This window comes from Oncorhynchus nerka, linkage group LG28 (genome assembly GCF_034236695.1).
Source record: "Oncorhynchus nerka isolate Pitt River linkage group LG28, Oner_Uvic_2.0, whole genome shotgun sequence".
NCBI classification, from domain to species: Eukaryota; Metazoa; Chordata; class Actinopteri; order Salmoniformes; family Salmonidae; genus Oncorhynchus; species Oncorhynchus nerka.
In genome coordinates this window covers 35037542-35053793 of record NC_088423.1, presented here as the reverse complement: position 1 = coordinate 35053793, position 16252 = coordinate 35037542, and the positions used below count along the sequence as shown (strand labels likewise).

Sequence of the window (16252 nt, the reverse complement as noted above, 5' to 3'; positions counted from 1 at the left end):
TATATAAGAGAAAGCCCTATATTTACATAAATGTAACCTATCACTGTGCAAAGAGCCTCCCTGCTGCCTTCACATGTGGACTGAATTCCTTTCATGGCCTCTCGATTGCACACCCTACCCGGCCCCCTGCTTTCAGGAAATTACTACTTACATAAGTCATATTGTATTATCATTGCTGTATTATGTGATCAGGAGAATGTTATATGCTCTCCCTGTACTTATTATCGGTCTTTTACAGAGTCACTGGGTGCTATTTATAATGTGAGTTTTCATAGTTAACTGTTCAGCAACAGAGAAGCAGAAAATAATCCTGCTGTGCTAAAAGAACAGTGTTACTTTTTTTTTTCATTTCCAAAAATAAATAACATAAAAGACTATCTGGAATATTGAGTTGAACAATTGTGATGTGACATGGATTTAAAGGAGAATGTTCCACTGAGATGTGACAAGCACACCAGTATGGACGGTACCCTCACCTCTCAGTGGCATTCTGGAGAATGAATGTAGGGCAGGGCAACTTTGATGGGGTCGGGGGCCGCAAAAAAAAATTGGGTTTCGTCATGAGAGACCGCATTCGCTCGTGCGTTTGCATACCCACATCCATATCCACACTTGCAGTCAGAGCCATCCCTAGCCTTTTGGGGGCCCTAAGCGAAAAAAAAATAGCTGACTTGAGCTAATTGACTGACTGTTAGTGACTGACATGACAATAGAAAAACTGCAGATGCAAAACTAAATTTCGAAATTGCACTTTGTGTATTCTATTATTCTAACTCTAAACAGTAAGCCCTCCCCCCCCCCAGGTGTGAATTGATCCAATAGAACTTTGTGTCTTCGTCTGTAGCCTAGCTCCTAAAACACAATGCAGGATTATTTCATTGTCATCCCATGTCTGCTGATAGATACTGATTTGTAATTGGTATTGCTAGACGCCAAACACAGAAGGGCATGGTGTTCATTCTTACAGCAGATGGTACAGTATCTTTGCAGACTTGAAATGTGAGTGTATATGAAATTGCTCCCTATTTTCCTTACTCTATTTATACAGTAAGTCACGTCGAGTTCATCACATTATTTCTCAATGGTGCAGTGGTTTATGGTGAATAATTTTTTCACTCCATTAACATCTGTCTTTCTTCTCTCTCTCGCCGTCTCTATTTTCTCCTTCTCCCTCTTTCAAATAAGTCACATTTAATCGTACATTTCCTTTCTTGGCCTGGGGCCCGGTGCCAGCTGTATGAAATGTAGTTTTACTGCTTCTGCTGCCAGCAGTTTGGTTCTGAGAAATCCCACTGAGCCGCTTGAACCAATGCAGCCATTTTTATCTCAGTATCAAATTTCTCTGTAAAAATGAAGTACCTTATTGTGATTGTTTTCAAATAAAAGAGCAATTTCTAAAGCAAGAATTTTTCTAGAAGTGTCAGGGAGTGGTCTGAGTGGGAGGGGAAAACTGAAAACTAGATGTTATTGGCAGAGAGGTTTGGAACTCTCTTTCTTAGGCTCTATTCCCATTACAAGATACTGTGTAAAGGAGAGTCTGAGGAGCAGGGTGGTGAAAGATAATTCTACTTTTCAATTCACATTACATCCTTGCCTTACATTGTGGCTGGCAACGCAACATGTTTGGTCCACAGCTCAAATTGACCGTAAATATCACAGTAAGCACAAAATATTCAACAATGACAGAAAATGTTCTTCTAAAACATATCACACTATTGAATAATGCAACCAAACCATATTACACTCTTGAATAATGCAACAATTCACAACACACCTACTCATTCCATTTTTTTTTATAAAAAAAAAACTATTTTCTACATTGTAGAATAATAGTGAAGACATCAAAATTCTGAAATAACACATATGGAATCATGTAGTAACCAAAAAAAGTGTTAAACAAATCAAAATATTTTGCCTTGATGACAACTTTGCATACTCTTGGCATTATTTCATAGTTTATGTCTTCACTATTATTCTACAATGTAGAAAATAGTAAAAATAGAGAAAATCCTTTGAATGAATAGGTGTCCAAACTTTTGACTGGTGCTGTATGTGCAGACATTACATTTTAGCTTCAATACAAAAGCACAGAGTTGCTAACAGCATGTCTTCATCAATTAACGTTAATCTATCAAAAATGTACGATTGACCCCCAAACTAGGCTTCATTTTTTTCAATATCATGCAAAACATCATGTGGTAAAAGCAAATTGCGACTGAAACCGTGGGTATAAGTGAATTCACCACAACAAGCTGTTTTATATGGAAGGCCATACCCGCTACCAAAAAATAAAATGCCTCATGATTTGTCAACGTGCACAATTAGTCTGATCAACTGTAGCCTCCTGATAACAACCACATCTGCAGGTAGCCTAGAGAAGCCTATGCATTCTGATCCCATCTGGGCCTGGCCAGGGGAAACGTAACGTCATGTTTTTATAGCCTAAGCTCTGTTTTTATAGCTTAAAATGGGCCCATTTATTTGTGTACTGAGAAAATGTGAGTGTGATCAAGTGTGGTTTATATTCGCCTTTTTAATCCAAAATTATTGGAATTAAGTCGATCAACAGTGATGACATACTCACACAGTATCTTTTTAATTACAGATGCAGAAGGCCTGCACGATAACCACCCTGCATACAGCGACCTCGGCCCAGTTAGTTTTTGTCCAATTGCAGTTGTTGTCTCTGTCTGTGTGAAGATTTTTAATGTTTTCATCCTCCCTAGGGCCCGTTTTTTTTACCTGATTATAAAAATGATCTGGTCCCATCATAGCCCATATAAAATGTTTGTTTTTTACAGCTGATTTATTACTATGTTGTATGCTACACCTAGGGTCCGGAGTTGTTTAGGTTACTACGCGATCGGGTAAAACTCTGAGCCCCAGAAAAAAAATGTACCCTCCACCACTCAGGGACCTGTGGTGCCACCTCTGAAATGTGACATGTGTTTGGTGGTGGGGATGGGCTTCCATAGTTTTACATGGCTCAGTGAAGCCAGCAGCTACTGTAACAATTTCAGAATGTAACAGGCTGTTACTGCAATTTCAGGTAAAAACTCAATAAAACAAGTCTCCGATATTAGGAAAATGTGTATACATTTCAGCCTTTTAAAAAACATTGCTCTGTTATTACTATTTATACTGTATGAGTGTTAGCTCATACAGTATGGGCTGCCGAGTGGCACAGCGGTCTAAGGCACTGCATCTCAGTGCTAGAGGTGTCACGACAGACCCGGGTTCGACTCCCGGCTGTACCACAACCGGCCATGATTGGGCGGCGCCCAATTGGCCCAACATCGTCCAGGTTAGGGTTTGACCGGGGTAGGCCGTCATTATAAATAAGAATTTGTTCTTAACTGACTTGCCTAGTTAAATAACAAAAGAAATAGCTCATTGAGACAATTCTGCCCTGCTTCAAGGGGTGCAAGTGTCGTGCGCTACCTCTGGCGAGTGTCGTGATGTCAGCTGGCAGGCCAAAACACCATCCCACCAAAACAGACTGAAATTTCAAGTGGTCTTTTCAAACACATTATCATAATTTTCAACATTTCACAGTATTATTCCAACCTCATAGTGTGGAAATAGAGTGTATATTTAAAACACAGGAATATTACGTTTTTGACTGCACTGGTACATTAAAGGCATTTCTGTTTGTGAACAAGCGAACCACTAATGATTCCTTGTTTGTTCTACCACAAAGTCCCTTAAAAAGGGAATTGAGCAACTACTTAATGTGCACACATGAGAACGTGTTCATGCCTAAGTTGTTTCCTAATAGCATTTGGATTGCTATCATGGAAGCTAGCCTCACAAAGGAATGGGTGAGGCGAGAATTTCCAAAATAATATTGAACATTTCATCACTGGCTGGTACCTATTTTCGATATTTGATACTGTAATGTTTTGTGGTGTTTAACCTAGAGTATGCCATATGTTTTTCCTCAACATTTTCATCCGTCCTTATATTGTTTCACACATTTGATAAGACCTTGGTGATAATAACCCCCATGGTGTCAGAACCCACACTGTAGTCTCATCAACAGCACAGCTCAGTCAGAATGGATGTTGTTTTAGTTACTCTAGCAGCTGTAGTGTGTTAACTGTTTCCCTGGTAATGTGATGTAAAGATTAACACACCCTAACTGGGGGCCTCAGCCTTGCCTCATCTCCTGGCCCTATGCCAGGTGTTAGTTGGCTCCCCAGCTCTCTCAGCACATACCAGCTCTGTGTTGAAGCATGCATAGTCTATACTAACTGACTCAAGCCCACCACCAGTGTACTCTGGTCAGTCAAGTGTCAAAATTAAGGTTGAAAGTTATTTTCTGAATTTCAGATGTAATTCAAGTTACGTGTCTTTGTCTATGCCACAGTTGTAGGCCTAGCATCTCTGGTTTATCTAGATATTACTTCCTAGAGTGAATGTCCTCTTACAATATAAGTTGGACCTTTTCATTATTGACTGTCATGTCTTGAAAAAGATCACAAACCTGAAATTTCGACACCCAATAAACACATGCAGAGGTAATCGTGTGTGAGGAAATTCTTATACATTTATTAAACTTTGCAGTTTTATTCCTAGCACCACTTATGAGAGACCGCGTAGTTGTTCATCTTTAAAAATGTGTTGATTTTTTGACATGTTTCATTGCAGCTACATGGGCAGGGTGTGTAACAGCATTCCTAAGAGGTGATACATTTATAGCCTTAACTTTGTTTCAGGTTAAGGTTAACTCTGTCTCTTCCCCTCTGACCTTTCCAGGCTCCTCCTACCCTATGAGAGGTACACCAAAGGAGAGAAGGACAAACCCCTCCCCTCAGCCAAACCCAAAAAACAGGAGCATGGGGCCCAAGAGGGGGGTGCCAAACCCAAAGGGGTCACAGCGAAACGACCTAAAGGTGGACTAAACCAGAGACAGGTGGCCAGGAAGGAGAGAGAGAGCGACGACGCAGCAAAAAGCCAGGAGCTCTCACAGGTCAGTCCTACTCATTTTCTGTCCGTCTGTCTCACACTCTCTCGTTCACACACACTCTTTCCTAGAAAGATAACATATGCCAATGTCACACATGCATCATGTATATGTATTGAATAACAGTATGGCATGTCTTCCCACTAAGGTATCTGAGGAGAAAGAGGAGAACCAGGAGCCTGCAGTGATGAAGCAGGATCCTCTTTCCAGAAATGAGCCTGAAGAAGAGTTACAACACACCCTGAAGAAAGAGGAGACATTGAGCCAGGAGGAAGTGTCCTGCCTGAATCCCCCCAACACAGACTGCCACCGAGCCACACCTGTGCTCCACAGTGATCTGTGTCCACAGCCCGAGTGGAGACATCCCAGCCAGCCACAATCAGACACATTCAACCCTGAGCAAAGGGACCAAGCCGATGGAACCCTCTCTAAGACCCCATATCCACACAACTGGGACAACAACAACAGTAAGCCTAGGTATAGCAGTCTAGCTGACCCAAGCACACCTGACACGCCGGTAGCTAAAGACACAGACAGTCACAGTTATGGACATGGTGGGAGGGTGGGTAAGGTGTTGCCCATGTGTAAGCAGAGCCCACCCCCACTGCAGCTATACTCTACAGAGCCACTCACAGACAAACAGGACTCCCCCAGTAAAAACAAAGAGATAAATCAGTGTCACGTGCACACGCCAACAGCATACTCCAAGGACAACCTGGGGGTCATGTCCCCACTAGCCAAGAAGAAGCTCCTCTCCCAAGTCTGTGAGACAAGTCATTACTCATTCAGTTCCCCTCATCTTCCTACTCCCACTCCATCAGTCAGTGGGGGTGATGTAAGCGACAGCTGCGTAGAGGAGGTAGTGAAACTGAGGCAGGACTCCATCCCGGACAGCCCAGAGATGGCTCCTGTCTTCAGGCCTTCTGTCATCCAGCATGCCCAAAGCGTCAAACCCCAGCAAGAGAGGAGTCCTCTGGGGGATCTGTCTGAGCCTTTCACTTGCAGAGTGAGCCACTTCCAGCCCCGGCTCAACCCACCCTGGCACCCCTACCTCCACAGGACTGAGCACCAGGATGGAGTGGAGAATGCAGGAGAGACACGGATGCAGCAGCATCCCAGTCAGGCACCACCAGGCTTTGCAGGCGACTGCTACTCCTCCCCTCACCTACACAACCTCTACCGGCAGACAGAGAACTGTCTGAGCCAAGAGCGAATGGCCAATTATCCCAACAGAGACAAACAGGGACATTTTATCGTGGAATGTCAGAGCAGCGAGGGCTTCAGCTTAAACAATCCTGACAGAGAAGGGTTGGCTTACAGAGCTCCCCACTTCTCTGAGAGGACACAAACACATGGGGATAGACCATTGGATGAGGAACCCCGAGATTTCAGTATTTCCAAGCCTGTCACTCAAAGAATGTCTTTCACAAAGCCCTCTTTCTGTGGCCTCCCATATCCCATGATGCATCAGAGTTTAGACTATCACCCCAAAGCATGCAGAGTCCTCCCCATGACTATATCTACCCCCAAACAAAGCCCAGACCCCCCTCAGCCCTTCTTCAACCCTAAAAGCCACGCTGAGACTGTCAGTGCCTCCAGACCCAGTAAGAGAAGCCTGGGGGAATTAGAGAATGAGGGGGTGCCAGACCGCAAGGTGCGAGTGGTGACCCCCATGCACCCCGCCGGCTCTGTCCGCAGGGGCGACCCACAGGGGGAGGAGCTCAAACCAGCTGAACCGGCGCACGCCATCCACCTCCACATTCCTGAGGGCCACACCTACCCTCCCCACACACCCTTCTACCCAGGGATGTACCCCGGGATGCAGGATGCCCTCCATCACAACCTCCAGTACCTGAAGAGCCAGACAGCTGTGTCCCCCCTGGTCCCTCCACTAGCCTTCCACTCCATGATGCTACAGAGGCAGCTGATGGCCTCACAGCCCAGCCCTCATCACTTCTACAGGCACCCTGGGGGGACGGCCCTGTACGGGGACCTCCTGCACCACCTGTACCCCCTGTCCACCCTTACCCACCCACAGCTGTCCTCCATGCACCCCAGCACCAGACTCTAACAGACAAACCCACATGGAGCTTAACTGTCTACCTGGGACAGTGGATCTAGTGTTCTATTATTCAGTAAGCATGACAACACTGGTTAACTGTAGCTGGTGGATTTAGTCAGGCACACAGTTACATTTTTTTGTATTTTTTGTTTGTTTTTGCACTGTGCTGTATCACCACTTAAGTTACCTTGTCTCAATTTGCACTCTGTAGTGTTTGTGTTCACCAACCAGGTCCTTTCTCTCGCTCAACAGTCAGGTTCTTACTATCTTTAAGTGTGGAGGGACAGGAGACAGAGAAAAGCCATTGGCATGCATGTCGGGGGATAATCAGATTTGCTGGGTCTCCAAAGGGATGGACTACATCACTGCAATGCAACAACCTCATCCTCCAAATGTGTTCTGGGGATTTTATCAGGTTGAAACACTAAAAAAAACATGAGGGGCCTATCTAAAATAGACTCTTTACGCAAAGTTTGCCATTGGAAAAGTTAATGCAGCTGTTAAGCATTAGGCTACTCCACCTTCAATCAAGTTTTTAATATCTTTTTAGAGCTCTCTAGTGTGGTGCTTTGGCCTGTTTCTGTTCATGTATAAGTCAACTACACCTGTATTCTTAGGAATTACTGTGTTAAACCACGGTGCTGTACAAAACCACAAGGCCCTGAGGTATTGTATGTACAGTACCAGTCAAAAATGTGGATACAACTACTCATTCCAGGGTTTTTCTTTATTTTTACTATTTTCTACATTGTAGAATAATAGTGAAGATATCAAAACTGTGAAATAACACATATGGAATCATGTAGTAACCAAAAAAAGTGTTAAACAAATCAAAATATGTTTTTTTTTTTATTCTTCAAAGTAGCCACCCTTTGCCTTGATGACAGCTTTGCACACGCTTGGCATTCTCTCAACCAGCTTCAAGAGGTAGTCACATGGAATGCATTTCAAATAACAGGTGTGCCTTGTTAAAAGTTAAATAGTGGAGTTTGATATAAGACCAAGTCCATATTATGGCAGGAACAGCTCAAATAAGCAAAGAGAAACGACAGTCCATCATTACTAAGTAGTCTATCTGGAAAATGTCAAGAACTTTCTTTAAATTTCAAGAAAGTTTCTTCAAGTGCAGTCGCAAAAACCATCAAGCACTATGATGAAACTGGCTCTCATGAGGACCGCCTCAGGAAAGGATGACCAAGAGTTCATTAGAGTTAACTGCACCTCAAATTAATGCTTCACAGAGTTTAAGTAACAGACATCTCAACATCAACTGTTCAGAGGAGACTGTGTGAATCAGGCCTTCATGGTCGAATTGCTGCAAGAAACCACTACTAAAGGACACCAATAAGAAAAGAGACTTATTTGGGCCAAAAAACACAAGCAATGGAGATTAGACCAGTGGAAATCTGTCCTTTGGTCTGATGAGTCCAAATTTGACATTTTTGGTTCCAACCAATGTATCTTTGTGAGACGCAGAGTAGGTGAACGGATGATCTCTGCATGTGTAGTTCCCACCGCAAAGCATGGAGGAGGAGGTGTGATGGTGCTTTTCTGGTGACACTGTCAAGGCACACTTAACCAGCATGGCTACCACAGCATTCTGCAGCGATACTCCATCCCATCTGGTTTGCGCTTAGTGGGACTATCATTTTGTTTTTCAACAGGACAATGACCCAACACACCTCCAGGCTGTGTAAGAGCTGTTTGACCAAGGAGAGTGATAGAATGCTGCATCAGATGACCTGGTCTCCACAATCACCTAACCTCAACCCAATTGAGATGGTTTGGGATGAGTTGGACCGCATAGCGAAGGAAAAGCAGCCAACAAGTGCTCAGCACTTGACTGTCGAAAGACTGTTGAAAAATCATTCCAGGTGAAGCTGGTTGAGAGAATGCCAGGAGTGTGCAAAGCTGTCATCAATGCAAAGGGTGGCTACTTTGAAGAATCAAAAATATATATATATTTGTTTAACACTTTTTTGGTTACTACATGATTATATATGTGTTATTTGCATAGTTTTGATGTCTTCACTATTATTCTACAATGTAGAAAATAGTAAAAAAATAAAGAAAAACCCTTGAATGAGTAGGTGTGTCCAAACTTTTGACTGGTACTGTAGATAAAAGCTCATTTTCATCAGAACACCCAAGCTGTGAAGAAACCACATTTGACGTTTTTCATCCGTTTTTTAAGGCGAGTCGTATCGCTTGTCAGGAACATTCTCTCAAAATGTTTTGTTGACCCCTGAGAGATGGGAAGGTGACCCAGATACATTAATATATTGAACAGAAAGTATTTGTACTACGCTTAACATTTGAGTCACTGATGCTGCCTACTGTGACATCTGACAGCACTTATCTTGACACATTGTAGCTCTGAAAAATCACTTATTCTTGTATGGCTGTTTACTCAGCCTCCTTCGTTCAACAGCATACTGTATGATAAATAAAAATGTGTCTTGTAGATTATTGCTTTGTGAATATGTGCCTTTCTTAATCTTTGATTACTGGTTGCAGCACTACAGTTATAAGGTTCCCATTCCATCATCACATTGCAGTGCAAACTCATTGGACTGTAAATGTATAGTATCATAGTTAATGTTTAGCAAAGGCATAGTTAAGCACTGGTGTAGAGAATGGCTACTAGAATAGATTTATGTGCCACAGCCAGGCTCAGTGATCAAAAGGAACCCTGTAGTGCCTCAGGACTAATAGCACCTGGTCTGGGTTTACAACCATCAGAACTGTTTTAATGGGTATTTGGGACATATGAAATATAGGTAACACATAGCCATTTAATTTTGTCTTGAAGCCAATCAGAAGAGATTTAGCAGACACTTAAGTTAAACATTCATTTACAATTACATGTTCTGAATGTCATGTTTGCTTCAGCAGCTTTAGTAACTACTGTTTAGGCTCCTTAACATTCAAAACTATTCTCTGGCATATTTCTCTGTCTGACATCTTCTGTAAATAATAATGTAAATACTGTTGACTTCTGATAGTCTTATCATGTGTTATATGTTGTTATAATCTGTAAATAGTATAAATGCATAAAGCTGCTTACACAATCTAGATGTGTCAAAGGTCACCTTACTATATTAGATCTGAACACTATTTGTAGGACACTTTTTATTTGCTTGTTTTCCCACATTGTTTCCATACTGTTCATCTTTAACGTGTTTTTGATACGATGTGCCATCTGTTTACCAATCATTTAGCTGGCAAACAAGAAGAAAAACATTTTGTATTATATGATCCTCTGTATATTTAATTAAAATATTTTACTATCAACGAATGTCTTTCTCCCCTTAATTGTGGTGGTACTATACTAGAGATGGGTGAGGTTGGAAAATATAACTCATTTTCTAAGAAGACCCATGATGAAATATTGAAATGTCATATAGACCCAACTACAAAGGTACAGGTAACTGCCAAAATAAAGGAGACACCAACATAAAGTATCTTAATAGGGCATTGTCACATCGCGAGCAGCCAGAAAGTGTCTGGAACTCTTATTGGAGGGATGCGACACCATTCTTTCATGAGAAATTCCATAATTTGGTGTTTTGTTGATGGTGGTGAAAAAGGCTGTCTCAGGTGCTACTCCAGGATCTCCCATACATGTTCAATTGGGTTGAGATCTGGTGATTGACACACACAGACATTAAATCCCCTATGCTTCTTTGAGACCACTCTTTCAAAGTCACAGCAATATCTTCTTCAAGCCATGGTAGCCAAAATAATGGGCAACTGGGCGTTTTTATACATAAAAGTAAGCATGATGGGATGTTCATTGCTTAATAAACTCAAGAACCACACCTGTGTGTAAGCACCTACTTTCAATATACTTTGTATTGCTCATTTACTCAAATGTTTCCTTTATATTGACAGCTACCGGTATTTCAGGGGATATTGCAGGCATTTTGCCAGTGTTGAGTCTTAACTCAATGTCTTAAGTCTTAATCACTGTGCAATTTGCTGACAGTATGTCTGGAACGGAAGGTTGCTAATAATTCAAAGGTTTGTGTTCCCATTTATAGTAGTTGTATAATGACTTGTAACATGTTTTCAGTTGAGAGATATTCTAGATCTCTCACCACCACTAAAGGTAGGTCTCTACAAGGTGTCAAAAGGCACTTAAATATTTTGTCTTGTTCATTCAACCTCTGAATGCCACACATACACAATCCATGTTTCAATTGTCTTAAGGATTAAAAATCATTCTTTAACCTGTCTCCTCCCCTTCATCTACACTGATTGAAGTGGATTTACAGTTGACATCAATAAGGGATCATAGCTTTCACCTGGATTTTCAATGTTTTGCTCGCCTGAGGTAGAGTATCTCATGATAAGCTGAAAACCACACTATCTACCTAGAGAGTTTTCATCTGTATTTTTCGTAGATGTCTACATACCACCACAGACCGATGCCGGCACTAAGACCGCACTCAATGAACTGTATTCTGCCATAAGCAAACAGGAAAACGCTTATCCAGAGGCATTGCTCCTACTGGCCAGGGACTTTAATGCAGGGAAACTTAAATCCGTTTGACCAAATTTCTATCAGCGTGTTAAATGTTCAACCAGAGGGAAAAAAACTCTAGATCACCTTTACTCCACACAGAGACGCGTACAAAGCTCTCCCTCGCCCTCCATTTGGCAATTCTGACCATAAATATATCCTCCTGATTCCTGAATACAAGCAACAATTAAAGCAGGAAGGACCAGTGACTCGGTCAATAAAAAATGTGGTCAGATGAAGCAGAGGTTAAGCTACAGGACTGTTTAGCTAGCACAGACTGGAATATGTTTTGGGATTCTTCCGATGGCATTGAGGAGTACACCACACAGTCATTGGCTACTTCAATAAGTGCATTGATGATGTCGTCCCCACAGTGACCATACAAGTAAGATATTGTAGCAAACAAGACTTTGTTTGCCAAGGCAACACACCATCCCTGTATCAGCAGCACATCTTTTTCCCTACTCCCATCCTGCTTCTCCTGTCTGTGGAACAGCTTGTTGTGTTGTGGTCATAGACATATAATCCATCAAAGGGTTTTGGAACCTCTAAACCTGGCAATTTGACTCTTAAACTCATGGGTACACTAGCAATGGCTGCCAGTCTTGACTTGAATGGGAACTGCCATATATGGATTATATGCCTATGGTTGGTTACAGCTGTCATTTGCCTTTTCCAAATCTCAAAATTCAATCGTGCAAAAAACATACAGTTTGGAAAGCAAATGCTGTCATTACTAAATGTGTCAGGTGATAGGTATTTTAACATTTAGTGCTGTCCCAATGGAGAACAAAAAATATTGGTTGACCAAGAGGCATCTGTTCTTTCAACCAATCAATTCGTCCCCCCAAAACTTATGTGTATTTTTCCACATATTCACAAATCCTTTGCATCAAAACAACGATATTCACTGAGCTTTTCTGATGCTTTAAGCACACTGTTTGATTAAATAATTAAGACAAACAAATGACTAGAGGAAGTCCGACTTGATTTGATTATGCCAGGCCAGGCTCAGACTTGCTCAGACTGTGTTAAAAAAAATAAAAACAGTGAGTGACTAGCATCCATTGTGTCTATCTCCTCCCTGGTGCAGCGACCACCACAGAACATCAAAATGTTTATCGTGTTATGTTGCTGAACATAATTACAGCCATTTCTAACTGAAAAGTTCTGTTATCGAAATCCCTCATTTGTTTAGGAAAAATATTCCCTATTCCCTCAACCCTTGCTCTATTTACGTGCCACATGTATGCATCACATGCACATGACCAATATGGCCTGACCTAAAGCATATCATATTCACATCAATAAATTGGTTATAACAAACTCTGAACACCGTAACACATGACAGCAAAATGGATGCAGAGGAAGTGACAAATAAACTCGCTCGAAACAGGGGAATGTTTACTGGTTGCTCAGGAAGTAAAGGGAAAGTCAGATCTGTGGAAGACATTTGACCTATGGAAACTACTGGAGATCAAGAAGGAGGGTAAGGAGCAAGCGCTGCGTGCATAGTATGTGTGCCAAACAGATGCTGTATAGATTACAATATACATTTTTTGACTGTTTGGAACTATGTAAAAGACACTAAATAAATTCTAAGCGTACAAGAGAGTCTGTCGTAGCATTTTTATTTTGTCAAGCCTTTATTATACAGCAAAGACTAAAAACAATCACTTTCATTCGTGAATGCAATTTCCACTTTATTATCCAAGGCTCACGTTATTTTATTTTAAAACTAAAATGCTTGAATCACTCGCATGCTGTGTGATGACATTAACGAATGAATGACTGATATAGTAGCCTATATAAGTATTGAAATATAGGCCGAAGTAAGTTACGGTATTAAGACTAAACAGGATGCCCTCTTAGGCCTACAGCTCAATGGTGGTTATACAAGGCTGCTATACTAAGCCTACTAATGATAATGACATTACCTACAGTATGATAATAATAATAATAACAATAAGAAGGAGATCAAGAAAATTGAGCATTATTATAAATATAATTTTGGGGACAATTTGGAACAGTGTCAACAAGACTAAATAAATTATCAATAATATCAGAGAAGGTGTTCTTTATATATATATATATATATATATATATATATATATATATATATATATATATATATTACCCCATTTTTCTAAAATATTTTTGTGATATCCAATTGGTAGAGTGCTGTCCCATCGCTGCAACTCCCGTACGGACTCAGGAGATGCGAAGGTCGAGAGCTATGCGTCATCTGAAACATGACCCTGTCAAGCCGCACTGCTAGAGAAGCTGTTCTAATGATAAAAAGCCTTTATTACAGCAAATCAACGAATTTAAACAGCCGAATTTGTGAAATTGTTTACTTGACATATCGTTGTGTGAGGCTTGATGCTCATGGAATCAGCAGGCTGTTAAACAAACACTCAAACGGGATCTGTCTTATATATATATATTGATGATTTATATTGCCAGTCACATTTGTAACCCGATTCAGGAAACTGGGCGTATGTCGCAAGTCACGACTTCACAGGAGAGACGTTTGAAAGTAAAACATGTTTTTTTTATCCAAATGCATTTTTTGGCAAAAATGCCTTCTCAAACATGTGAACTTTCATGTGCCTTAATAACAAACTTGCATGCCATCTGTAAACATGAATAAAATTGTTAAATTATGAGCATGGTTGGTTAAGCTACAAAAAAAGACAGCAACCTTCCCACTAGCCATGATTGGCTGAGGTAATGAGTGGGTTGGACATGCCGAGAGATGAGTTTTGATAGTCTGCCATATAGAGGACTTCTGTCCATTTGAGCTCGTCAGTCTGTGTTGGTAATCCTGTCGAACATGGCTTTTTTAATGCTCTCCACTTTCTGGAGGATCAAGTTTTGAAATCAGCTTGCAGGGGTTGCATGCATTTAAAGGGAAGGTATTGACTGCTATTTCAATTGACGTGGCAAAGTACCCCGCACTGTGTTCTCCCCGCTCTATTTCCTCTAGGGGGTGCATGCTAAGAGTGAAAATCTTACAGTTGATATACTAATCGAATGTCTTTGAAGAGTTGAGAGAGTACTCCTTTCTATGAAGCAATGCTTCTTTAAACCTTTTTCGGTCCAATTGCCCCTTAGCCTCCAGACCTGCCTCTTTATTTTCTGCTACACTCTTTCAATGTGTTGTGTGTGATATCCTGTGTGAGGATCAACAAAGTTGTTTCTGTGGTTGACTGTCTGGTAATTGTAACCCAGTGTGATGGAAAATGTTATCTTGTGAAGAGACAGCCTTGAAAATGTTAATCTTGTCTTAGTGTCATAATGTAATCCTTGGTTCCTTCCTGTGCTTGGTAAAGATATGAAGGGGTGGCATGACCCCCTCAGGACCATCTGGCAGAATGCCTAGAATATGTTCTATAAGTTAAGATATAGGAGATGGTGCCAGACACGTGCCGGAACCAATCCTATGAACTATGCCTATGTAATGTGTCTGTAACCAGTATATAAGAGATCTAACGGGACTGCCCCGAGAGTGCTCCTCACTGACGTTCACTATGGTGCATCAAGTTTGTTGGAACTGTTAATAAACAATGATTAATTTAACCTCATAGTCCTCTAGGGGCATTATTTCATTTTTGGATAAAAAGACGTGCCCGTTTTAAGCGCAATATTTTGTCACGAAAAGATGCTCGACTATGCATGGAATTGATAGCTTTGGAAAGAAAACACTCTGACGTTTCCAGAACTGCAAAGATTTTCACTGTGAGTGCCCTAGAACAAAACCTTCAGGCAAAACCAAGATGTTTCAGCAACCAGGAAATGAACAGGATTTCCGAAGCTACGTTTTCCATGATCTCCTTATATGGCTGTGAATGCGACAGGAATGAACGGACCCTTTCTATCGTTTCCCCAAGGGGTCTGGAGCATTGTGACGTATTTGCAGGCATATCATTGGAAGATTGACCATAAGAGACTACAATTGCCAAGTGTCCGCACGGTGTCCTGCGTGGAAATTGGTGCGCAAAACTCAGCTACTGGTATTTTTCCATGCGATTCTGAGAACAAAGCATGCTTCCAGGAACGGCATTTCAATGAAGAGATATATGACAAAACACCTTGAGGATTGATTCAAACAACGTTTGCCATGTTTCAGTCGATATTATGGAGTTAATTCGGAAAAAAGTTTGACGTGTAGGTGACTGAATTTTCGGTTAGTTTCGGTAGCCAAATGCATAGTAACAAAACGGAGCAATTTGTCCTACACAAAGAATCTTTCAGGAAAAACTGGACATCTGCTATGTAACTGAGAGTCTCCTCATTGAAACATCTGAAGTTCTTCAAAGGTAAATTATTTTATTTGATTCCTTTGCTGGTTTTTGTGAATATGTTGCGTGCTAAATGCTACGCTAAATGCTAAGCTAGCTATCAACACTCTTACACAAATGATTGATTTTCTCTGGTTCAAAAGCATATTTTGAAAATCTGAGATGACAGTGTTGTTAAGAAAAGGATAAGCTTGAGAGCAGGCATATTTATTTCATTTCATTTGCGATTTTTAGAAATCGCTAACGTTGCGTTATGGTAATGAGCTTGAGGCTGTAGTCACGAGGCTGTAGCCCGCATACGGGATGGGGAGGACTATGAGGTTAAGATCAACTTCAAGTGTCCCTGTGTAGATTTTCCACAACAATTTGGCTTCATGAAGTAGATTAGTGATTCT

The 16252-nt window shown here is 41.2% G+C and overlaps 1 protein-coding gene across 1 annotated transcript in view; it reads left to right on the top strand.

Moving 5' to 3' along the window:
- LOC115113170 (AT-rich interactive domain-containing protein 5B-like) overlaps window positions 1-10322 on the top strand; it is an 82154-nt gene extending 71832 nt beyond the window's left edge. The window contains exons 9-10 of the mRNA XM_029640479.2: window positions 4759-4972; window positions 5115-10322. Of these exons, the coding sequence (XP_029496339.1) occupies window positions 4759-4972; window positions 5115-7037 (2137 nt within the window). The 3' untranslated portion in view covers window positions 7038-10322. The remainder of the gene's footprint in view (window positions 1-4758; window positions 4973-5114) is intronic.
- Window positions 10323-16252: the final 5930 nt, after the last annotated feature.